The 25593-nt window shown below is 42.2% G+C and overlaps 1 protein-coding gene across 3 annotated transcripts; it reads left to right on the top strand.

The window, feature by feature from the left end:
• The first annotated feature begins 8289 nt into the window (after positions 1-8289).
• Positions 8290-24871, top strand: usp1 (ubiquitin specific peptidase 1). Of its 3 annotated transcripts, none has more exons than XM_003220138.4 (9): positions 8290-8754; positions 10484-10720; positions 12686-12809; positions 14447-14542; positions 15532-15692; positions 16151-16842; positions 17870-18034; positions 19330-19531; positions 23855-24871. In XM_003220138.4, exons 2-9 carry the CDS (start codon positions 10551-10553, stop codon positions 24576-24578), a joined length of 2334 nt encoding a protein of 777 aa, XP_003220186.2. In that variant the 5' UTR covers positions 8290-8754; positions 10484-10550; the 3' UTR covers positions 24579-24871. The 3 variants fall into 3 exon arrangements, with proteins under 3 accessions (XP_003220186.2, XP_008107548.2, XP_008107549.2); XM_008109341.3 differs by having other exon boundaries at positions 8291-8685; XM_008109342.3 differs by lacking the exon at positions 10484-10720 and having other exon boundaries at positions 8292-8685.
• The last annotated feature ends 722 nt before the right edge of the window (positions 24872-25593 follow it).

Raw genomic sequence — 25593 nt, 5'->3', positions numbered from 1 at the left:
GTTAAGATCATAACCTATTGGAGATCATGACCTGTTAGAATCATAACCATTTGGGTAGCAGAGTTTCAGGAATGTTCTCTTCGTTTATTGGGTAATGGAAGATCACTGGGAATGTAAATATCTTGTTTCTATTCAATGCTCTCAACAGACAAATATTCAAGTAGACTTCTTTAAAATAACATGTTTGTTTTACTCACAACTTCATGTATTTAAATATACAGGTACATTTCTTGTCAGGTTGAGGGAGACGTAGTTTTAAATGGGATTTTCATGGATGCTTCCAATGATTGCAAGTCCCATATGTCCTGATTTGCAAAGGCCTGATGTTGGAAAAAGAGCTGCCACAGGGAGGTGATTACTTTCAAGGATAAATTCATCAGAGTAGAACTGGCTCTAGCTAGCACTCCCTAATTTCTCAGCCACTTGAACTCTATGCTTGAAGCAGAAAAAGTAGATAAGACTGACAGTCAGGGTCAGAGACATGAAAGCATAATTGTGTGATTGTTAGCCACCCGCCTGTTTGCCTCCTTGCTGGTTTGAATTAGAGAAAGCCAATGAAAATCTGTATTAGCTAGCTTAAACAAACGAAATAATTAATCTTTGTACACCAATGAGAATATGCTTTTAATTTTCTGTAAAAGTGATAAAAAGCCTTGCAGCCCCATTTCAAGGCATGACAGACCTTTTGTGCTGTGGGCACCCTACTGCCACCTTATTGCTTGGCCCACAATAAAAGGACTTTGTAGTAAGAATCCAACGTATGGCGTCTTCCTTGCACCATTGCCCGGGCCTTTAAGGGGACTCCTGAGCTTGTGCAGAATTGGATTATGACCTGTCAGGATCATAACCTATTGGGGATCATGATCTGTTAGGATCATAACCTGTCAGCTCACCACAGCCGCTCCTGAATGAACACACGAGACTCTTTGTGGTATCACCAGGAACTTTTACTGTAGGAAACATGAACATCAGAAAAGCCAAGAATGGGAGGCTCCGGCCAACCCTCCTTTATATACCCTCCCCCTCATTTGAACAGTCTCTTCCCGCTCAGTAAAACCCCGCGCAAATTCCCCGCCAAGTCCATCAGCCGTTTCTCCTCCGAGTCCTGGGACGCAGGTGTCTTATCAATGTCAGTGACCCTGAAACTCAGAGCCACATCCAGGCTCTAGTAGCAGGGTTCTGACATGGCGTCCTCCTCCCCTTCGTCCTGAAAGGAAAAGATTAAACACAACTATTGTTCTCCGCTGTCCAGAGTTCCTTTATACTTTTTTAACAGGCTGCAATGGAATACCGGGTGTACCTTTCCTAGGTCCTTTGGTAGCCTCAGCTCATAGGTCACTTCGTTTATTCTTTTTGCTACCCTGAATGGCCCTATATAGCGTGGAGCCAATTTCTTGGATGGGAACCCCAATTTCAGGTTTTTTGTGCTCAGCCAAACCAGATCTCCTTCGCCCAATTTGTCCCCCTCTCGGCGCCTACGATCTGCAAAGAGCTTGTACTTCTTTTGTGTTTCCCGCAATGCCTCTACCACGGTTTGCCACCCTTGCTTGATTTTGGCCGGCCATTCCTCGTCGGTCTGGCCCTCCCCTTCCTTCCACTCGGGTAGCCTGGGGAAAGGTGCCACCTCCTGTCCGTATACTATTTCGAATGGGGCACGACCTGTGGCCGAATGTACGGCCCCGTTAAAAGCCATCTCAGCAAACGGAAGAAGGTCCGCCCAATCATCCTGTCTATAATTGGTGTACATCCTTAAGAATTGGCACAGTGTCTGTTGGGTACGTTCGACCCCCCCGTTGGTCGCGGGATGAAAGGCCGAGCTCAGGTTCCTTTCTGCTCCTAACAGCTGTAAGAATTTTCCCCAAAATTTTGCAGTAAATTGGACTCCCCGGTCACTAATTATCTTGTCGGGACACCCATGTAGGCGATATACATGCTTCACATACAAATCAGCAAGTTTTTCAGCTGAAGGAAGTTTTGGCAGAGCCACAAAGTGTGCCTGTTTTGAGAATAGGTCCAATATTGTCCAAATGTATCTGTGGCCTCTGCTGGGGGGTAGTTCGCCTACAAAATCCATGGCTACGCATTCCCATGGCCTCATGGGCTCCACCACCTTCTGCAATAGCCCCTGGGGCTTCCCCGGTGGTGTTTTTCCCTCTGCACATAATTCACACTGCGTGACGTACCCCCTGGCGTCTTTCCTCATTCCGGGCCACCAGCATTGTTTGGCCAACAGTTTAATAGTCCTGGTGGGGCCTAGATGACCCGCACCCTTGTTATCATGGTACTTCCTTAACATTTCTCGTCTTAAACATTCAGGAATATACAATTTCTTATTTACAAACACCAAATCCCCACACAATTCTCCCTTTTCTTTGTTTGTTTGTAACCATTTGTCCATTCCATACGCTCGCTTCAACTCTTCCTCCCATATTTCTCCTCCCCCCGTGGAAATGGCAGTACGTTTGTTTTCTTTGGCCGCTTGTGCTCGAGTTAGTACTGCCAGGCCCCATTGCTTATCAAGAAAAATACTCCCTTCAGATTCCTGAATTCCTCCCCCGTGCTGAGGCATTCGAGAGAGAGCGTCAGCGAGTATATTATGTTTCCCCTGGAAGAATCTGAGTTTGAAATCAAAACGGCTGAAATATTGGGCCCATCTAATTTGCTTCGCTGATAGTTTACGAGGGGATCTTAGATACTGTAAATTTCTATGGTCAGTCCACACCTCAAACGGTGTTCCACTTCCTTCCAGGAAGTGTCTCCAGCACTCTAGTGCTTTTAGAATCGCTAAGGCTTCTCTCTCCCAAATCGGCCAGTTTTTTTCTGTATCGCTAAACTTTTTTGACAGATAGCCACATGGCTTCAGGTTCCCCCCCTCGTCTTTCTGTAGCAGAACTGCCCCATATGCCCGGTCTGACGCATCGCAATGTAATACAAAGGCTTTCGACATATCAGGGTGCTGTAGGACAGGCTCCTCCGTAAAACGCTTTTTAAGGGCTTCGAAAGCTTCCTGGCATTCTATTGTCCAGGTCAGTTTGGCCCCTGGGGCCTTCACTTTGGCTGTTTCTCCCCTGCCTTTAGTCTTTAACAAATCCGTTAATGGCAAAGTGAGGCGCGCAAAGTCCTTGATAAATGTTCTATAGAAGTTTGCGAACCCTAGGAAGGATTGCAGCTGCTTCCGTGTTTTGGGGGCTTCCCACCCCCTCACGTCTTCTACCTTCGCAGGGTCCATCGCCACTCCCTGGGATGAAATCCTATACCCCAGAAAGTCTATCTGGTCTTTATTGAACTCGCACTTGGCAAGCTTCGCATACAGTTTTGCTTCTCTCAACTTTTGCAGGACTTCCCTGACTAGTTCTATGTGTTGCTCCTTAGTCCGAGATACTAACAATATGTCATCTAAAAAAACAAAGACTCCCTTGTACAACAATGGATGCAACACTTCGTTGATTAATTGCATGAACGCGGCGCCTCCGCCGCACAAACCGAAAGGGAGCACACGATAATTGAATAATCCGAATGCACAGGAGAAGGCCGTCTTCCACCTGTCCTCTGGTTTAATCTGCAATTTATGGTACGCTTCAATTAAGTCCAATTTAGTGAATATCTGTCCCTCCGATAACTGGGCGATCAAGTCCTTCACTAAAGGTAGGGGGTATTTATTTCCAGAACTGATTGCATTCAGGCCCCTGTAGTCAATGCAGAGCCTCAGCGTTTGGTCCTTTTTGCGCCTGAACAACACAGGCGCCCCTAGAGGGGAATTTGAGGGCTCTATGAAACCCCTCGCTAGGTTTTTATCAATGTATTTTCTCAGTTCCTCCTTTTCCCTAGCCGACATTGGGTATATTTTTGCCTTAGGAAGCTCTGCTCCTGGGACTAGCTCTATCTTCACTTCAACTCTCCGCTTCGGTGGGAAACTGTCTGCTTCCTTCTCATCAAATACGTCCACAAAATCCCGATACTCTGGGGGTAATTTATCTGCCAGTTCTGCTATCCTGATAGAGTCTTCCTCCCCCCTTTTCCCCGGCTCCCTTTCCACTTCCTGGCTCCCTCCTTCCAACTTCATCCTGAAAATCATGCTCTTATCCTCCCAGTTGATTTGCGGGTTGGCCTGCCCCAGCCATGGCATGCCTAGTATAACATTATAGCTGGCTATTTGTGATATCACAAATGACACCTTTCCTTCCCAACTCCCTATCTTACACTTTACATCTTCGGCACTGTACTTAGCTAATGATCCCGATGCTGTGGATCCGTCCAACTGCGAGAAAGCTATTGGGGATTCTAGGTTCGTTCTTTCGCATCCCAATCCCTCGGCTAATTCAGGGGAGATGATGTTCCTGGAACATCCACAATCCACAAATGCTTTGCAGGTTGCTTGTTTGCTGCCACTTTCCAGCTGAATGGGGACCACTATCATGGCTTTGTCCTGACTTACCAACCCCCCCGAGTGGTGCCTCATCGGTGGTTCTTCCTCGGCGCGTTTCCCTGCCACGGCTCTTGGTTTGGGCGGGCCTCCGCCTTCCCCTTTTCTCTGCCAGCACTCGGCAGCCCTGTGGCCCAAACGGCCGCACACGAAGCAGCCCCTCCTGCTGGTGCTCACGTTCCCTGCCGGCTCCGTTCTCCTCCCGGCTGGGGTTGATCCCTCCTTCCGGCTCCCCTCTTTCATCTGCGGCCGCTGCTGTAGCCCTCCTCGGTGCCTCCTCGCCTGGGCCAGCGATGTCTCGATGCGCCCCGCCAGCTGAATCCATCCGCGCAGTGTGTCAGGCTCATCACGATGCACCGCCCAGGAGAGGATCTCCCGCCTGAGCCCCTCTTTGAAGAGTTCTATCTTTGTCACTGCAGACCATTCCGGCACCTTTTCAGCGAGGCATTGGAACTCTTCCGCATACTCAGATACCGACCTCTGCCCCTGGGAGACGGTCTTCAACTCCTCCCTCGCCCGGATCTGCTCCAGTGGATCTCGGAAACGGGTCTCCAGGGCCCCCATAAAGCGTCGGAGTGACCCCAGACATGGGTCGCGCCGCGCATGTAGTTGAACGTACCAGCTGGCCGCTCCCCTCTTCAACACTGCACCAATGGCCCGTACCCGGCTGGATTCCGTTCTAAAAGTGTGGGCATTGTCCTCCATATAGCCCCTCACCGTGGTCAGGAAAAAATCCAGTTCAGAGGACTCTCCCCCAAACTCGATCCTTAGTTCCTCTCGTCTCGGTAGGGGTCCCTGTGGTGGCAATCCCCAATCCTCCGCCCGTCGCAAGCCCCCTTGCGGGCCAGTGGGCCCCGCTGCTGCTTCCCTTTGTCCTGTGCCACGCCCGGCATTCGCCAGGGGCACCAGGGTCTCAGTAGGGAGCGTAGCCGGGATTCTCGGAGGCTTTTCCCCTTCGTCGTCACTCTCCTCCACCCGCGTCAGGCTCGTTTGGATCTTGGGCCGGGTACCGGGCTCCTTTCGCATTTCCCTTCCCTTCGGTGCTGGGAGGTCTGCAAAGCCCTGGCTGCTTCCCATGCTCACGTCCCACATTGAGCTAGCCCGGAGTTCCCTTCCTCGCTCCGGCTCCACCAAAACCGCCAGGCGCTCCATCGCCCTCGACATCACTGCCAGGGTGGTCTCCATCGCCGACATCCTCTCCTCCAGAAACACCATCTTTTGCGGGCCTGGGGAAGGTGAACCTTCCTCTCCTCCGGTGCTGTCTCCCTGCACCACTCCACGCCTCTGGGTTACCCCATTTGGCTGGGCATAAGCGGTGGATGACGCCAGGGCCGCCAGCTGGTGGAACTCAGCGTCCGTCTCGGGAGTGGCCCTTTCCGACCTTCCTCCTCCGGCGCCCAAGAGCTCTTCATCCTCCACTTGCATGTTACACCTCACCGCTACAGCGGGATGGTGTCCGATTCTTGGCTTAGTGTCAGCTCACCACAGCCGCTCCTGAATGAACACACGAGACTCTTTGTGGTATCACCAGGAACTTTTACTGTAGGAAACATGAACATCAGAAAAGCCAAGAATGGGAGGCTCCGGCCAACCCTCCTTTATATACCCTCCCCCTCATTTGAACAGTCTCTTCCCGCTCAGTAAAACCCCGCGCAAATTCCCCGCCAAGTCCATCAGCCGTTTCTCCTCCGAGTCCTGGGACGCAGGTGTCTTATCAATGTCAGTGACCCTGAAACTCAGAGCCACATCCAGGCTCTAGTAGCAGGGTTCTGACAATAACCTATTGGGTAGCAGAGTTTCTGGAGTGCTGGTGAGCCCATGCCCCTTCAAAGGGGACTCCTGAGCTTGTGCAGAGTTCGTCTGGAGTGCTGGTGAGCCCATGCCCCTTCAAGGTTAAACTTTAAAACATTTCAGTTTGTATCTTTAATTTATAGTCTTTAACAGTTTCTTCAAAACTATATTGCTCTGTACAGCTTTCCTTTATAACAGTCTACTTTCAAAGAACCCAAGCCTCAACTGATTTCTAACACTGGCTTCTGTACTCAAACAGACTCCAGCTTCAACTGTCATTCCTTAACTGTCATCATTTTAAACTGCATTCTAAACAGTCACCGAAATAGTCACATGGTCTGAAGCCCCTCTCACTGCCTCAAGTACATAGAGCTAAGATAACTGCAAACCAAAGAAGACATATATAACATACGAAGCCATTGCTGCCACCAATTATAACATACGATGTTATCACTGCTACTAATTCTATTATATGTGCCACCACTCACTACAACCAGCACATAGAGGCACCCAAAAATGGAGGGAAACTCCGACTCAAAGAGCAGTAGCTATTATGCAGACAGGCCACCTCCTTATATTAATATACAGAAAGACACACTGAAAACTTGAGGTGAAGTAAAAACAGAATTGTGAAGTTTATTAGAACTATAACATGAAGGTTGCGTATTGGTTACAAAAGAATAACGGTCTGGTTACTTAAAATAAAATGGTTCCTTAATTTGACTTCCTCGGAAATATGTTCTCACAAGAGAACAAAACAGGATTTTTGAAACCTCTCAAACCTCACTTACAGAGGTTCTTAACCTAAGCACGTTGTCCCTTAGAGGCTCTCTACAATATCTAGCACTTCTCCTTGAAGGCTAATTTAACCTTTTCCTCAGAAGGTTCTTTTTTACCAGCACCAAACATTTCCCTCCTTTTTCTTCACACTCCACTCCCTGACTGAATAACTCTGTTGCCGTCGACATCCTGTTGCTAGGCAACACTCTCTAACTCTATCAACCAATCAGACTCCACTACCATATATGGAACTGCCTGATATCTCCTCCCCTTGCCTGGCTCTGCCTTTTCACTCAAAGCCTTATTGTTTATTCGTTCAGTCGCTTTCTACTCTTCGTGACCTCATGGACCAGCCCACGCCAGAGCTTCCTGTCGGCCGTCGCCACCCCCAGTTCCCTCAAGGTCAAGCCAGTCACTTCAAGAACACCATCCATCCATCTTTTCCTTGGTCGGCCCCTCTTCCTTTCTTCTTCCATTTTCCCCAGCATCATTATCTTCTCCAAGCTCTCCTGTTTTCTCGTTAGGTGGCCAAAGTACTTCATCTTTGCCTCTAATATCCTTCCCTCCAGTGAGCAGTCTGGCTTTATTTCCCTGAGTTTGGGCTGGTTGGATCTTCTTGCGGTCTCAAAGCCTAAAACTGTTTTAACCTGCCTGGCAAGGCAGACCCATTCCGTTACAACACACACTTCAGGAAATAAACTGACACATTATAAACAGACAAAACATTAAATAGAGGAAGCTTGAGAAGGTTGCCATCTCCAACATTACAAGGCCATTTTGGCATATTGCCCCATTGCATTTCTGGAGAGGGAGGCCCAGTTTGGTGTAGCAAATTTGAGAATCACATTTGGGAGCATCGGATTCAAATCCTGGCTCTGCCAAGGAAACCTATTGGGAGGCAAGCCTCAGACGAAAGCAAGGTCAACTCCTCTCTGAACGAATGGACACCACTTTAACTGCCATCGATCGATGCTAAGGTATCGATTGGAAGGCACGCAACAATCACAACGCGAAAGGGAAGCCGAGCAGATTGCGCGCCCCCTCGAGGCCGTTTGAAGGGCTGCAGCGAGCGGGCGTTCCTCCCCTCCTCCCTCACGCGCCAAGCCCCGCCCCCTCTTCGCAGCCGTTATAACGCCTCCATTTCAACATCTGCCTTCCTTCATTATACCACGCGAAAGCAGCGATTGGTCAAAACCTTCAAAAGGAGGCGTGGCCAAAGCAGCATCATTTCTATTTTCTCCACGCCGCCCCCTCCCAACCTCGCCGGCTTTGAGTTTTCCAGCCAGGCCTCTATAACCGCACGCGCGCGTTTTGCGAGGCCCCTTCTTTAGCTGCCCTGGCCATTCGCCTGATCTGAGTCACGGGCGAGAAGCGAACCCTGCCGATTACGGGATTCAAACTCAGAGGCAACAACGTACCCATAAGCGTGTAAGGGTGGTCGAAAAAGCGGTAGCATCTCTACGGCTTGGATGGAAAGTTTTGTATGGACTAAATAAAAACCGGCGCCGATGTGGGCGGCCCTGAGTCATCGGGCGCGAGAAAGTCGGTCTGAGGGGAGGGGCCCTGGCGGGGAGAGAAACGCGCCAAGTTTCCCCGTTGCGGCGGCTGAAGCGGGTTCCTGAGGTGAAAAGCGGCGGGAGGCCTGCATTTTGCCGGAGCCTTGTTAGCTGGGACGCCGGAGGATGTAGCGGGTGAGGAGACGCCGTCGCCGCCACTGCTTCCCGCCTTTGTGGCTCGGAAGTGCTGAGGAAAGTTCCCCCGTGCGTGAGGGGGGAATCTCAATACTTAAAAACAAACCAAGGAAGAGGGTGGATTCACAGTCCTAGGAAGGAGGTTTTTAAAGAAACACCATAATAATAAGCAAATATAGCTGAAGGGAGTGGGTTCAATGTCATTGGATGAAGCGCTTAAGCCAGGCATTGGGGCAAACTTAAGCGGCTGAGGGGAAAAGGAAAGAGCCTGAGGCTGATAGGAATGGTGGGAGTTACAGTCCAAAACACCTGGAGGGCCCAAGTTTGCCCCATGCCTGGCTTCAATAGAGCAAGTATAAATAATAGGCCGAAGAAGGTGAATTCTTTATGTCTTTTCATTCAAAACCCATCCTCTTTGGCGCTATTCGAAATCCACCCTCTTTCTCACTTCTTAGGCCGTTTCCACACAGCTGAATATAAAATCCCACATTGTCTGGTTTGGACTGATATATAGTAGTGTGGACTCAAGATATCCCAACGCTGATATTGTGGGGTTTCTGCCTTGATATTCTCGGCTATATGGCTGTATGGAAGCGGCCTTAGGCCCCATCAATACTTGCCATTTAATGCAGTTTCGAACCGATATGGGAAGAAAGTGGTTTCGGTGTTCAGGTGATTGGATTATGTAGGAAATCTTGTGTTTGAGGCCCGGATGGTGGTGATGACACGAACCACAGCACTGATGCGCGTGAAGGTCTTTGGGTTGCTGTGAGTTTTTCCGGGCATTCTCTCCTGACGTTTCGCCCACATCTACGACAGGCATCCCCAGAGGTTGTGAAGTTTGCTGGAAACTAAGCAAGTGAGGTTTATATATCTGGGAGAAAACTCTTGTCGGTTGGAAGCAAGTGTGAATGTTTCAATTAATCACTTTGATTAGCATTGAAAAGCCTTGCAGCTTCAAAGCCTGGCTGATTCCTGCCTGGGAAATCCTTTGTTGGGCTTTCTTTTGTGGGAGTTTGCTGAGTGGCCTCCGCAGTTGGAAGCTAGTGTCGAACTGCATTAAATGGTCAGTGTAGATGGGGGCCTCAGTTGTGCTTCCGTTCTGCTTTATTTGCTTCCTTTTTCTTCAGTTGACATGAAATCCTTTCTTGTAGGGTGAAAAGCCGGTGGCGCTCTGTGTTTAAATGATGATCTTTGCCTTGGCAAAGACATATTTAAGGGGGGGGGGTGCCTTTGAGTCGAAAGGGAACGACGGGTCTCTGTATTGACGGGATTGTAATAATAATAATAATGTCTGGGGAGGCGGGAAAAGGTCGGCTATGCCGCTAAATACTGGTATGGGCAAACTTCAGCCCTCTAGGAGTTTTGGACTTCAATTCCCACAATTCCTAACAGCCTATCGGCTGTTAGGAATTGTGGGAGTTGAAGTCCAAAACTCCTGGAGGGCCGAAGTTTGTTCATACCTGCCGATCTCAGTCCTTCTAATTAAATATACTCAGGATGGCATCCCCAAGAGGTGCTGTCGACGTTTAAAATCCTCCGCGTTTTCACTGGTTTGTGCTTTCCCAAAATAAACGTCGCAGGACTTTAAACAAATCAAAACCGTGCCAAACTTTCTAGCCATCTCCCGTTTCAAAAATAGGACATTTTAAAGAGCCAAAATCAATCTCCGTGCAAAGTTCAGCGGCTTTGCCTGGTGTGGTTACTCCTGGAGTTGTGCCGTCACAATACATTGTTGCCACTTGTGGAGATGGGGAAGCAAACCTCAACGTGGTGTCTGTTTTATATGCTTTAACAGGCATAACTGCAGGCTCCCGCATCCTCCCTCTCCCGCCTGCTTTCCTCCACCTTCTGGCGAGGGGACCATGCCCGGCCTGTTGCCCAGTGACAGTAATGGACTTCCCAGAGGCAGCCCAACGAAAAAAGGCAGGCTGTCGTTGAAGTTTTTTCAGAAAAGGGAAACCAAAAGAGCGCTGGACTTTGCAGAGCCACCAGAAAATGAGCAAAAGACTTCAGAATATGAGTGTTCTGAAATGTAAGAGTTTGGGGGTTTTAGTTGTTTGTCGCAATATCAGCAGAACATTGAAAGTTTTTTTTGGAGGGGGGAGTCTTCCAATTTTGTATTCAGTATATGTGTGTATAGGACCCTTCAATCATGTTTAGACTTCCTAATAATGCATGAGGACCTTTAGATTCTTTATTTGCAATTTACAATTGTGAGATTGATTACTGCTGTTTTATCTACAGCAATTGCTGTATTTTTTTTTTTTACCAGGGGGTGATTATGTTTTATGATGTTTTGTTTGACTGTTTATCAATGTTTTGTTTTGCACTTGTTGCATTTTGTATGTCGCACCTTGAGTGTTCTGAGTCCCTCTGGGAGATGGTGGCGGAATATAAGTTTTTATTTTTCAATAATAATTATTATATGTATTCAGTATATGTGTATAGGAGCCCCTAGTGGTGTTGCAGGTTAAACTGCTGAGCTGCTGACCAAAAGGTTAGCAGTTCAAAGTGGGTGAGGTCTTGCTGTTAGCCCAAGCTTCTGCCAACTAGCAGTTCAGAAACATGCAATTGTTAGTAGATCAATAGGTACCGCTCTAGCAGGAAGGTAAAGACGCTCCGTGCAGTCATTAAAGCCACATGACCTTGGCAGTGTCTACGGACAACGGCAGCACTTTGGCTTAGAAATGAAGATGAGCACCAACCCCCAGAGTTGGACACAAGTAGACTTAATGTCAGGGAAAAACCTTTACCTTTACTATATGTGTGTATATACTGTACTGATAATTAGTATATGTGTAATGAATGGTAGATTAAAACACAACAATATACATAGCAATATAGTTTTCAGCATTGTTTTGAGCATTGTCTTACTTTCATTTTTAATAGAATGTATATCCCACCATCCTAATTTTTCTTCCCCTGGGATGTTAACCAATTTCTTCTAATTGTCTTATATGAATTATAACTCATGTCATGTCTGTGAAATGTATCATATTTTGGTGCCAATAATTTTATTTTTAATGTCATTGACATATTGTTCACTAACTATAGTCAGTTTGTTTAGACTTTTAGAACAGATTTTCAATGGAAAGGAATTGAGTAGCAATCCCATGTGCCTTTCCTGGGAAGATGCCCCTGTGAATACAGAAAGATTTGCTTCTGAGTAGATGCACATCAAGTAATTTTAAACCTACACTAATTAAATTCTCCTTGGAAATAAAGGGGGCTTAAGACTTTACTATGGTTAGATTTTTATTCTGTGTCCCACTTTCATAGGAAAAGGATAGACCAGTGTCCTAAGAAAAAGAGTTTTTATTATAAGTTTACATTTTGTGGAAAGGTTTCCAAGATTTTTCCCTTTTCACACTTTTGAGTTGCTGATACAGTCCCTGCACACTTAAAAGAAATACTGGTTATGTAGAGCAGGAATGAGAAATTGGGTGTGTGACATCAGAACTGTCTTGTGATGGTCCTTTAATACCATCACTCCAAGATCAGTGTTACTTCCTCTTTTTAATCTTCTTGCCAGTACTACAGGAAGACAGTTTCTATCTCTCTAAGGCACAGCTAAAAATCTCCCAGTTCTTTCCTGAGCAATGAGAGAGAGAGAGAGATGTTTCATACTGTAGCACTAGCTTGAGGAAAGAATGAGGCTCATCTCCTAATTGTAGTGTTGAAAGAGTGGGCAGGATTAGGAAGAGAATTGCTCTCAACTGGAATTAATATGAGATGGACAGAGGCTCCCTGTCTGGATTACAGGCCTTACTTGCTACACATCAAATTCCATTAGAGGTCATTACAGTGTTTAAGTAAGGGATATTTATATCTAAAATTTATATGTGATTTAATTTAGATTGCATCCTGTTAACATACTTAGCTGGACATAAATCTTACTGAAATCAATGTATGATCTTGTGAACAGGTATAGGATTGGTCTGTCAAAAATATGTAATGTCTGATACACCTAAAGAAATTATCATTCTTTGCATAATAGTGAGCAGATAGTTCCTGCAGCACAGCCACTTTCACCTGTTTGCTGTGAGAAGAAAGACATCATGTTACCTTTTGTGGGCTTGAACAATCTTGGCAACACTTGCTATCTTAACAGTATACTCCAGGTAAATTCATAACAAAATTAAAACATTAAGGTTAAATGTTTCTGTTCTAGGTACAGTAGAGTCTCACTTATCCAACATAAACGGGCCGGCAGAATGTTGGATAAGTGAATATGTTGGATAATAAGGAGGGATTAAGGAAAAGCCTATTAAACATCAAATTAGGTTATGATTTTACAAATTAAGCACCAAAACATGTTATACAACAAATTTGATAGAAAAAGTAGTTCAATACGCAGTAATGCTATGTAGTAATTACTGTATTTACGAACTTAGCACCAAAATATTATGATGTTTTGAAAACACTGACTACAAAAATGTGTTGGATAATCCAGAACGTTGGATAAGTGAGACTCTACTGTATCTAAATTTCTGGGATGGAACAGATTATTGATGAGATTGGAGGAAGCTATAGGTTTCACTTCTGAAATTTGGAAAGATCAGTGACTCTAGCTAGTTCTCTTTAGTTGGCCAGTTAGATTTTTTGGGAGTTCTCTTTTCCATCATTGTGCCCTGATATCAACCACTGTATCATAAATTGATGATGTGCTTAACCTAAAAGGGTGTCTTGTTTTAGTGAAAGTATTGTAAACAATTGCTTAACTCTTCACTGTAATCAGTGGAATTAATTCAAAACGGCTGATTTTGCCAGTTCTTTTGAATTAGCTTTTCCAGTTCTGTTTACAGTGGTGCACAATACAATCAGAAGTTCAGAGTAAAACAACAGTAACATAGTGTTACTGTTTTTTTTATTGCCTCCCATGGTCATAGTGACCATGGGAGGCAATAAAAAACAGTAAGACTATGAACATGAGAACTACAAGTAAATCACAATATAATGACACTTGCTACAAATTAATTTGCTAAGGCATATATTTTTCTAAGTACAGTACATCTGCTTTCCTTGGGGTTTTTAATAACATATTTAACCTTTTAAAACCATTTAAAAAAGAAAAAAATACAAGAACTAGTTCTTGTTATTTCAAAATGCAATTCTGAGCATGCTACTATGCAAAATTAATAAAGTAGTAATCTAAAATCAATTGCTATAAAATCAATTACTTGTTGATTACAACTGAAATACCACTTCTCCATCTTATCACTTAACTCATTTGTAGATATATATAATAGGCAGTACAGTCAATTCCAGTGAAAATATTTCCAGTATATTGATGTACTTCAGAGTTCTTTAGTAAGCATTCTCTGGTCAGTTACTTAAGTCAGCAACAGATGACATCTGAACTAAATTCAGTCCCTGGATGGATACTGTTTGGCCCTGAATTTACCAGTCCAGAGCAAGTTATTTGAAGGATTGAGCCAGATTCAGGTGCATGTTATGATAGTTATCTCATGGCCTCTTTCTCTTGATGCTTTTCTTCTCCCCCCCCCCCCCAAAGTAATTGTAAAGTCATAGCTGCGAGGTACCACATTCTTATTTTCATGGTCCCACTGTGAGATAGATTATGTAAGAGACAGTAGCTAGTTCAGAATGATTCAATTGACAATTGCTAAAAAGAAGTTTTAATGCAGGTCTGGTCAAAATTGATGCTGTGAAACCACTATATGCCATACATATATACTAAAAAGAAAAGTTATTTGCATTGTCATCCTTCATTTTAGAGTTCTTGTCCTTATTTTAGGTGCTGTATTTTTGCCCTGGCTTTAAAACTGGAGTGAAACAATTATTCAACATAATTTCCAAAAAGAAGGAAAGCTTAAAGGATGAACTAGATAAGGTAAGGATATATCCATATTAAGGATGTTATAATATAAAAAGGTCACTGTATTGTGGATTTCATCAAAAATGGGTTTTGTCTTTGCAAGGAGATAAATGGCAAAGAGTTATGAATGCTGGGTTGCTCTGGATTTTTCGGGAGGTATGGTCATGTTCCAGTAGCATTCTCTCCTAACGTTTTGCCTGCATTTTTGGCTGGCATCTCCAGACCTCTGAAGATGCTGGCCAAATATACAGGCGAAATGTCAGGAGAGAATGTTACTGGAACATGGCCATGCAGCCCGAAAGACTCACAGCAACCCAGTGATCCCAGCCATGAAAGCCTTCAACAACACAGTTGTGAATGCTGTAGCAAAGTGTATCCTATATTCATGTATAAGTCTAGAAACTAGTTAAAAATCAATTCAGAGAACGGGTTAACATCTACAGGTACTATACCTGAAGTCTTTATTTTAAAAATTATGAAAGAATCTTCCCCTTTTCTGAATAAACTTGAAAAATATGACAGCTTAGTTAATCCTGGGAAAACCTAAAAGAAGCACCAATTGCCTCTATTCTCTCCAGCATAGTCCTGCTTCTGACCTTTTAAAATGTCTGAGTGGATAAATTGTGGTAGTTAGTGGTGGGTGGCCCCATGAGACAGCCTTAGTGCTTTTCCTTCTTTGTAAAATAACCCTCAATTTATCCACAGGTCATATCAAATTCAATAATTCTGGCCTTAACACTTGCCCTCAATTTATACAAGAAGTTGACTTATACATGAGTATATATAATAGATTGTATAACTTTGCCTTTATCTTGTTAATCCTTGCTCATATTTAAAACATGTACTTGCTACACTTTTATACAGTGTCATTTTGCTACTTTGTGAGGTGATGTGCACAAGGAAAAGAAAAACGTAAATATGAGAAAAAGATGTATGTAGCTTGCTAAAATAGTAGGCAAATGTAAATTTGGAGAAGGAAAGAATTATTTTCTCTGCCTTTACAGGGGACAATTAAAGAAGATTCTCTTGCAGGCTATGAATTGGTCTGCAGTTTACACTCCCTGATCATTTCAGTTGAACAGCTTCAGGCCAGCTTCCTCTTAAGTCCAGATAAATATGCAGATGAACTTGCTACGCAACCAAGAAGACTCCTAAACACACTAAGGTTGGCATATTTTAAATAGTTGCATTTTTAACTATTACTCAATCGAATTATAAACATTCATGTTTTGAAATGAGAAGATAACTTGTCGAGTTATTAAGAAGTAGAATTCTCAGAGTCTTCATAATACATCTGTTTATTTCTAGTCACATAAAAATGAGGTACTGTGGCAATGATGCAGGCTAATTTGTTCATTTGTTCCACAATTGTTCATAGTGCCCATCTTATATTGTAGACAATTCTGATGAATTACATATTTGACAAAACTGGGCAGAATATAAAGATTTTTATACACACAATGTTTGAGCATTATTAGTGGATTACTATACATTATGTGGGGCTTTCCTGCCATGTTTTGTTAATTGCATGTATCTCTGTTTAAACCTTGCCAAAGTAAAATGCCTAATTTTTGATTGAGATATGTCAGCTGTTGGCTTATGTCATGTTTTGTGATTTTATAGGGAACTCAATCCCATGTATGAGGGATATTTGCAGCATGATGCCCAAGAAGTTTTGCAGTGTATATTGGGGCATATCCAAGGAACATGCCAGCTCTTAAAGGAGGAACTCAAACACAAATCATTGCAAGCACCCACACCTAAACTTAGAAAAAAATCCAGTCAGAATAGTGAAAGTAATGGTATTCTTGAACAAGATGATAATGTGCTTGATGATCATGTGAAAAAGGACTGTGAAGATAAAAATAAAGGTAGTGTGAAAAGAAAGAGTGATATTGAAGGAGGCAATGAAAAGAAAAAATCCAGAGTATCCAAGGAGAAAAATGGAGGCGAAGAATATCTAAGACAGACTCGGTCAAAGAGAAAAGCACTAGAAGAGAAACGGGAAAATCATCCTGAAGCTGCCACTGATGAAATGAAAATACACATTGAAATTGCTAAGCCAAGCAATAAAAAATCAAGGCTTAGGTTAAACTGGTTAAAATCTTCAAGCAACCAGCCTAGTATTTTGTCTAAATTCTGTAGTCTTGGAAAACTAACAACAAACTTAGGGTTGAAAGATCCTATCAAAGAAATTGAGAACTGTGAATTTCCAGGCATGTCTGTCAAGTGTGAAAAAAGTAACCAACCAATGGAAGATTCATCTCCCAAGGAAAGCACTGCTGAAAAAGGAACTGAAAAACCATTCAAGAAAGGTTAGACTATATGAATAACTTTTTTGAAGGGGTGGTGAAGGTGGTATCAGCTTGCTTATTTGTTTACCTGGGCAGTCTAATCTACTAGCGAGTGTTGTAGCAGTAAAAGTTTGTAATTGATGATTGATTGTTAGAGGAGAAGGAATAAGCCATGGTTTCCTTGACTCTCCTTTTATTAATTGCTGGATCTAAGTCATGGGAACTAACCCATATATTCTCATTTATTAAGTCTAGGAGGGAGAAAAATAAACAGACCATGCACTTATTCATAGATAGGCTTTGTGTCTCACATAATTTTACAATATACAGACTGTAAGTGTTGAGTGTTTGCCCTAAGCAAGCTGAGCTGTGACAAACTGCAAGTCTGCAGTGACAACATATAAGTTGATAAAAGCAGTTTGGAACAGATTAATATACATCTTTCCAAAACATCTATCTTTTAACTAGAAAATTAAGATCTGGTTTATGTTTTGAATTTTTACATAAATAGAAAACAAATTCATGAAAACAATTACAGGGGTTTTGGTGCATGGGTAGAATAGTAAAGGGATTCTTCTCTGTAAGAATTGAGTGAGTATTCCTACTCTAAAAACTATTTTTAGCTCACTTTGTTAGAGGAGATTTTCAACATAGTTAAGGAAAGTCGATACTCTGGTTTCTCTTCAAATCGTATAAACATAGTTAAGGCGCTTTTACTCACAGGACTTTCTGGTCAATTTATGAGAACAGAAATGCTGTTTGCAACTGAAAGGCAGGACTGTAATGGTAGTATGGTACCATAGTGAGTTCAACAACACCTTTATACAACAAGCAAATACTAAATTAATTAATGTGTGTTTACTTCGGAATTTCTGCCAGAGCAACAGAGCCTTTCAGCCACATTCGAACTTCTGAATCTTCTTAAGTTCCTGTGACACAACAGAAAGCTATTACAAGATTTTTAAGATTATACTCATGATGTTTCAGAGCCCACTATCTAGGAAGGAGAGTTCAATGTAACCTGTTACATATTCTTTTTTTGGTACAGAGTTAGCTGACTTTGATTTAGTAGAAAGACTCTTTCAGGGTCAGTTGGTGTTGAGAACAAGATGTTTAGAATGTGAATGCTTCACTGAGAGGAGAGAAGACTTTCAAGATATCAGTGTGCCAGTACAAAAAGATGAACTGTCCAAAGTGGAAGATAATTCTGAAAGTAAGTACTATGGCAGTAAAGGATGTAAGGATGCCTATGATTCATGCTTAGTACTGTCTATTAGAAAGTTTTAAAGAAGATTGCCACAATATATTCCTGTCTGTTGTATTCATTACTGAATATACTTCCTTTGCATAGTTTTACCACTATTTTCTTAATTGCATGACTGACATCCTCCAGAAATGAAGTAAGATAAGACAAAAATGCAGAGCATTGTTGCCTACTTGAAACCCAACTTTAGTCATAGAATCAGAGTTTGAAGGGGGTTTGTAAGCTATCTCGTTCAACTCCCTCATCAGTTTTGGAAATGCAAAAACAGAATACCCCAGCAGATGGCTGCTCAGCATTGGGCAGCTCGTAATTTTCTAGGTGTTTCTATCATTAAATCATTATTACTATTAAGAAACTTTAAACTGTTCAATTAAGATCTACTATCACATAATGTAAGCCCCGTTACATTTGCCTTGCTTTCTAGGGTAGCCGAGAACAGGCTTTTGATGGTTTTTCATCTATTTGAAGAATTCTGTGCTGTCCCCTGCCTGCTCCAGGCTAAAATAATGTTTCTTCAGGGTTTTCTGATATGACTAGTTTACCATAACTCTGACATTTTGGTTGCTCTTCTAAACCTGTTCCAATTTGTCTACATACTTCAGGTGTGGTCTCTGAAATTGGGCATAATACTCCACAGTCAGGTGTTTACAGAATGAATGGAACTATTACTATTTCATGATTTTGAAATTATCATTATATAAATCTAGCTTAAAATGCTTTCATATGGAAGTTACGTTTATTGACAGATTGATGCTTTTTGTAGCAGGAAAAGGATGTTATACAAATATTCTTGTACGGTGGCTTAGCTTTCAAACATTTTTATACTTCTAGTGCTATTTTGCTTAAAAGCTGGACAAAATCTCTTCAGTATCTTGAAGAGACAAAGCAGCCTCTGTAAGGAAGTTCAAACTTTCCACACTACATTTTCTGGCAAAGGCAAGACTGTATTACACTGAGAGCGGAGGACCTGGTGTATACATTGCAGGGATAGGCTTGAAGCATCATGGTCCTTTCCCACCTAAAGCAGGGCTGGTTTAACATTGGACCAGGCTTTTAGGTGTCCTCAGATTATAACAAAATATTCCTCGGTTCAGTCTTGATGTGACTAATGTGCAACTCTTCATATTAGAGCTTTCTAAAAATATTTACTAGTTTGTAATTGTAATTAACTTGTCTTTTACATTCAGAAGGCATGTATTAAAATATATGTATTTACTATATTGTGTTAATCGTATCTCTTAAAGTTTCACCAGAGCCCAAAATGGAAGTGAAAACGCTGAAGTGGGCAATTTCACAGTTCGCTTCTGTGGAGAGGATTGTGGGAGAAGATAAATATTTCTGTGAAAATTGTCATCATTATACAGAAGCCGAGCGGAGTCTTCTTTTTGATAAAATGCCTGAAGTTATAACAATCCATTTGAAGTGCTTTGCTGCTAGCGGATTAGAGTAAGTATGGTGAATAAGCTACATGAAAAGTTCTGGTTACTGCAAATGAAATGTTCTTTTTAGTGAACAGGTGACTATAGAAAATATTGCTGAACTCCACAGATTAGTGGTATTTTCTGAAGCGGGGAACTATGTTACAAATCTGGCTTTATGAGCAGTTCAGAACTTAGAAAACAAGGTTTGCATATTGCATAAAAACATTGCAAGAGCAGAAAAGATCCCCTGCTTCAGAGGTGCTCTCTTCAGTTGTGGAGGTTGAGAGAGCTAGTGTGAACTCTGCATCTCTGCATGTTTCACAAACAGAAATAAAGCACGTGAATAGAGCTATAATTGAACATCGTGCTTCCAGCAGAACACTTTTTACCTCTTTGCCTTGATGTGCTTAAAGCAAGGAAATCGGAACTATGCCTATCTGTCTCCAGCTTGAATTTGAAAAATGAGCTGGTGTTGAATTGAGCTGTGCATATATATCTCCTTCCACAATGGAAAATGTGGAAGGACTTACTTTACATACAGCTACATGCTCTTCCAAATATTGTGTAAATGTGGAGTGCAAGGAAGGCTGTAACTAAAATGTCTTGCTACCATTCATTAATGAATAAGGCATATTTTAAACTTCATGGAGAAATATGTAATGAAATATCACCTCTGTATTAGCCTCCATGGCAGTTTCCCATTACAGGTTATCTTCATGCCAGAAACTTTCTGAAATGGCAGATTATGCGCAGTCTTCACTATTATATGCATCTCTAAGCAAAATCCTGAATTTGAGAAAGTTATATACTTTGGATTTATTATAGTCAGATATTTTCTCATAAATGATAGTTTGTAGAAAAGTTGCTAATAAGAAATTCTACTCACCTACAGATGAAGATTTTGTTCAACAGGTGAACAGTGGACATCATAGAGTTGTTTGGACAGTTGTAATCGGTATTAAAGTCAGTACTGCTGAAAGGCAAATGTGATTTAGGCAATAAAAATATAGTCCTAGCTGTACTCTGCCACGTGTTGCTGTGGCCCAGTCTGGTTCAGTGGGAAAGAAAGGATAGAGAATCGTGTTATATTCCTGCTGGGAGAGGCCATTCCCTCCCAGGGAGCGAGCCAAGTGCCTCCTCCCTATTATTGAAAATCTGGCTACCAGTATTAAAAAACTCTAAAATCAGGACAGTAAATGAAGAACACCACTCAGAAAACAGGAATTCCAGACATGAAACAACAAGGGCCAGCTAACCTCCCAACAAAGGATTCCCTTAGGCAAGAAGAAGACAGCCTTGGTCGCCTTAGTCGATGATCTACACCGGGAACTGGACAGGGGGAGTGTGTCCCTGCTGGACCTCTCAGAGGCCTTCGATACCATCGATCATGGTATCCTTCTGGGGCACCTTGCCGGGATGGGGGACACCTGCTCTGCCCCACAACCATTGGCTTGTGGGGTCCCCGCAGGGTTCAATACTGTCCCCCACGTTGTTTAACATATACATGAAGCCGCTGGGAGAGATCACCCGGAGTTTCGGGATGCAGTGTCATTTGTACACAGATGATGTCCAGCTCTGTCACTCCTTCCCACCTGTCACTAAGGAGGCTGTTCAGATCCTGAACCGGTGTCTGGCCGCTGTGTCATACTGGATGAGGGCCAACAAATTGAAATTGAAGCCAGACAAGACAGAAGTTCTCCTGGTCAGTTGTAAGGCTGAACAGGGTATAGGGTTACAGCCTGTGTTGGACGGGGTTGCACTCCCTCTGGACACAGGTTCGCAGTCTGGGTGTTCTCCTGGACTCATCACTGAGCCTGGAACCCCAGGTCTCAGCGGTGGCCAGGGGAGCATTTGCACAACCAAGACTTGTGCGCCAGCTGTGCCCCCGTACCTTAGGAAGTCTGATTTGGCCATGGTAGTCCACGCTCTGATCATATCCCGGTTGGATTACTGCAACACACTCTACGTGGGGCTGCCTTTGAAGGCGGCCCAGAAGCTCCAATTAGTACAATGGGCAGCAGCCAGATTAATAACGGGGGTGGCATACAGGGAGCGTATTACTCCCTTGTTAAGCCAGCTCCACTGGTTGTCGATATGCTACTGAGCCCAATTCAAAGTGCTGGTCTTGGCCTACAAAGCCCTAAACGGTTCTGGTCCAGTTTACCTGTCCGAACGTATCTTCCCCTATGAGCCCACAAACCTTAAGATCATCTGGAGAGGCCCTGCTCTCAGCCCCACCTGCTTCACAGGCACGGCTGGTGGGGATGAGAGACAGGGCCTTCTCGGTGGTGGCTCCCCGGCTGTGGGACTCCCTCCCCAGTGACATTTGGCAGGCTCCATCCCTTCTGGGGTTCAGAAAAAAACCGAAGACCTGGCTATGTACGCAGGTGTTTGAAGAATAAGTATGTGTTGGCTTCGACACGATCTGAATTAAGGCTCTTGTATAAGGTCTGGTGGATGAATGGCATAAGCACTTTGCATTGTTTTAAACTTTGTATATTGTATTTTATGACTGTTTTAACATTTTAGTTTATTGTGTAACGGCATCAACTGCTACTTGTAAACCGCCCTGAGTCCCCTTGGGTGAGAAGGGCGGGGTATAAATAATTGAAATAAATAAATAAATAATTCTTAATTATAAATATATAACCAATCCACAGTGCATAGTGTTTTAGGCAAATACAGTAGAGTCTCACTTATTCAACCTTCGCTTATCCAACGTTCTGTATTATCCAACACAGTCTGCCTTTTAGTAAATGTTTTTGCAGTCAATGTTTTCAATACATTGCGATGTTTTGGTGCTAAATTTGTAAATACAGTAATTACTACATAACATTACCATGTACTGAACTGCTTTTTCTGTCGATTTGTTGTAACACATGATGTTTTGATACTTAATTTGTAAAATCATAATGGTATTTAAAGTTTATTTGGCTTTTCCTTAATCCCTCCTTATTATCCAACATTTTCGCTTATCCAACGTTCTGCCAGCCCGTTTATGTTGGATAAGCAAGACTCTACCGTAATCCCATAGTTCATATTTTAGCAATCTTTAAATGTATTTCAGTATTCCAAGCATATTATCATCACCCTCCAATTGTAATGTGTTATTTAAAATCAGATAGCCCTAGGTTTTATCAACCATTTCTTCATTACTTATACTCCTTTCTTCCCACCATTTAGAGGCAATGTTGCAACATTTATGTAGTATAGATTTCTGATTTTCTTTCTTTCTTTCTGCTTCACCATCTTTTTCAAATATTAAACATTCTGGGTTCAGTAAACCAGTTAACCTTTAGGGTCTCATTTATTTATATTGTCTCCAAAAACTACTTTTTAGCAGTGTCAAAATGTTTTCCCTGTCAACATTTATCATTACCACTGCCATATATCTTTTGTTTTCAAGATTTTACAGCCTGCAGTTTCATTTACCATAGCAAGTGTTGTTATTTAGTAGTCAGGTATTTCCCTAATTAGTCAGTAGCTTCTGCCAGTGGGAAGATGATAAGTGCTCCTTAATCAGAAGGGTAGGCAGCTGTTAAAAGCTAGAGAGTCACAGACCTTAGAGAGACATGTCTCACAACTGCATCTCCCCCTGCAACAAAAATAGCTTCCAAAGATCTAGGGGCATAGTGAGCATTTTTACCATCTCAGGTACAGAGGAGGTCTTTTTTTAATGACAGTTGGACATCATCTGTTTAGGAAAAGGCCTCTTGTAAACCTATTATAAACGTGGAGCTATTATAAACAGACTATAAAACACCTATGTAAAAGTTACATATTTATTATATTGTGGTTTGCAAATGTATTAACTCATCAACTTGTCATTCGTGGAGAAAATGCCCCTCTGTAACACAGCCCAACAAAATAAAATTCTTGGTATCTTGGTTTTTAATTCTTTTTCTATGGTTATTTGGGGCATTGATTCAGAAAATTGCATTGTATAGACTGCATCAATTCTAGTTTCTTAGCTATCATGATTCTTTATGGGTGAGCAGATGATAACTAGTATATAGCATATGTTTTGTCCTCTTTTTGGAATCAACAGGTCAAATATACCCAGAAATAAGTCTTAACATTTGTGTTGGATTTGTTAACACATATTAATATCTAGCCTTTGGAAAAGCCAGAATCTGACCAAGATTGGATAAATTCTTTGTGTCTAATCCTTGCCATTTTAATCTGCTTCTGATTTACTGCTGGGAGATAAATGATGTATTTTTGAAAAATAAATAGATGGTCTTTTAATAATGTGGAAAACTATATAGAAGGAGAGCTGAATTTTAAAATAAAAGAACTGTAGAAGCAGTGGTATTGACTTAACTGTGTGTCATTTCTCCCCCAAAAGGTTTGACTGTTACGGTGGACTCTCCAAGATAAATACACCTTTACAGACTCCTCTCAAGCTGTCCTTAGACGACTGGAGCATAAACCCAGCCAATGAAATCTATGGATTATTTGCCGTTGTGATGCACAGTGGCATTACCATCAGCAGTGGGCACTATACAGCCTCTGTTAAAATTACAGATCTTGACAGCTTAGAATTAGACAAGGATAATTTCATCCTTGATGCTCTTGGTAAAATTTGCCCAGAGCCACTGAATGAACAAGAAGCAAGAGCTGTCACAGAGGACTATGATGATGGTGAGGTCTCCTTTAGAGTTGGTGGAAATGCACAACCTAATAAAGGTTTGAACAAAAAGAATACAGAAGCTGTGGGGCTTCTCGGAGGACAAAAGAGTAAATCCAGTTGTGATTTGCCCATTAACAAAGCGAGCCATTCTGAGAAGATGGCTAACATGACCATTGAGGCTAAAAGTGCTGAATGTAGCCATGCTAAACAAATCGTGGAGTTTAAACATGATGAGCAAGCTGCTGCTGCCTCTAATGGAGTAGAAAGCAAAGCTATTCATATTATGCAGAGCCTCAAAGAGTATGAGGGAAAGTGGCTCCTTTTTGATGATTCTGAAGTGAAAGTTACAGAGGAAAAGGACTTTCTTAACCTTTTGTCCCCTATTTCATCATCTACATCCACTCCCTACCTGCTGTTTTATAAGAAAATTGTAGCGTGAAGTTGTATTATGTTGTAAATAATAGTTTACAAATTGGCACTGAAGAGCATATAATGACATATTTGAGGCTACAGAATTGAATTCATTGGTCTCTTTGACTCTATAAAAATGGGGTGATTTTAAGTGAATAATTCACTTGATAGAATCTATATAAAATCAACCTAGCAATGCAAACATGTATATATCCTGTTTAATAAACAATGTCTGAAGAGCAGAGTAACATATAACAGTGGGTCTGATTTCATCACTACTTGTATATTAGCTATTTTTAAATAAAAATATTTGTACCCACATTTTGTAAGTGGTAGTAAAAAAGTATTTTTTCCCTTTGTGTGAATTGAGTCTGCATGAAGAGCCTAAACTCTTGCTGAAATTGCTCTGACCCGCCCAGTTGATTCTCTGATGCTCAAAGAAGACAATGGATAGGCATTTTATATCCTCCACAGTTTTAAGATAGTGATGTGTATTGTGTATCACTTCAGCCTCTTGGCTTAAACTATATTTATATGAAATGTTAAAACTTAATATTTGTGCATTTTTAAAGGCTAGGCTGTGAAACTAGCATTAGTTCTTAAGTTACATGTACAGAGAATTTCTAGAGAACACTTCATAAAATGCATGTTTAGTTAAACACTTAAAAGATGAAGTTGGAAGGTGAAAATGTTTATTTTATTGCATATAATACAGGGAGTCACTGGTGGATTACACTTCTTTCTGTGTCTTACTCATACACTGTTGGCTGTAAAATCAAGGTTGCTTTCATACAACCTGTTAGATAGCTCTGGCAATGTTTGGTGAATTGATTACAGAATTTAAATCATTAAATCAAACTTACTTGGATTTTATCCCAACAATTGTGGATTCTAAGACTGCAATTTTTCCAAATATAATTTCCTAAGTCTTTAATATACAGGAGTTAGCACGTCAAGCCTATATAGTACTAGTGTTCTGATACCTATTCTGATGTCTACTCCCCCCCCCCCCCTATGACTAATTAAAAACGCTATTAATCTCA

Source organism: Anolis carolinensis, chromosome 4 (genome assembly GCF_035594765.1).
Source record: "Anolis carolinensis isolate JA03-04 chromosome 4, rAnoCar3.1.pri, whole genome shotgun sequence".
Taxonomy (NCBI): domain Eukaryota; kingdom Metazoa; phylum Chordata; class Lepidosauria; order Squamata; family Dactyloidae; genus Anolis; species Anolis carolinensis.
Note: the sequence above shows the minus strand (reverse complement) of the source record. Positions and strands in the feature narration are given on the sequence as shown.

Bases quoted from the DNA above. Each gene is read 5' to 3' on its own strand.
- usp1 (XM_003220138.4), top strand. From the start codon at position 10,551: ATGCCCGGCCTGTTGCCCAGTGACAGTAATGGACTTCCCAGAGGCAGC. The intron at 10,721-12,685 runs GTAAGAGTTTGG...TTTGCATAATAG, and splicing joins GAATATGAGTGTTCTGAAAT to TGAGCAGATAGTTCCTGCAG. The intron at 15,693-16,150 runs GTTGGCATATTT...GTGATTTTATAG, and splicing joins AGACTCCTAAACACACTAAG to GGAACTCAATCCCATGTATG.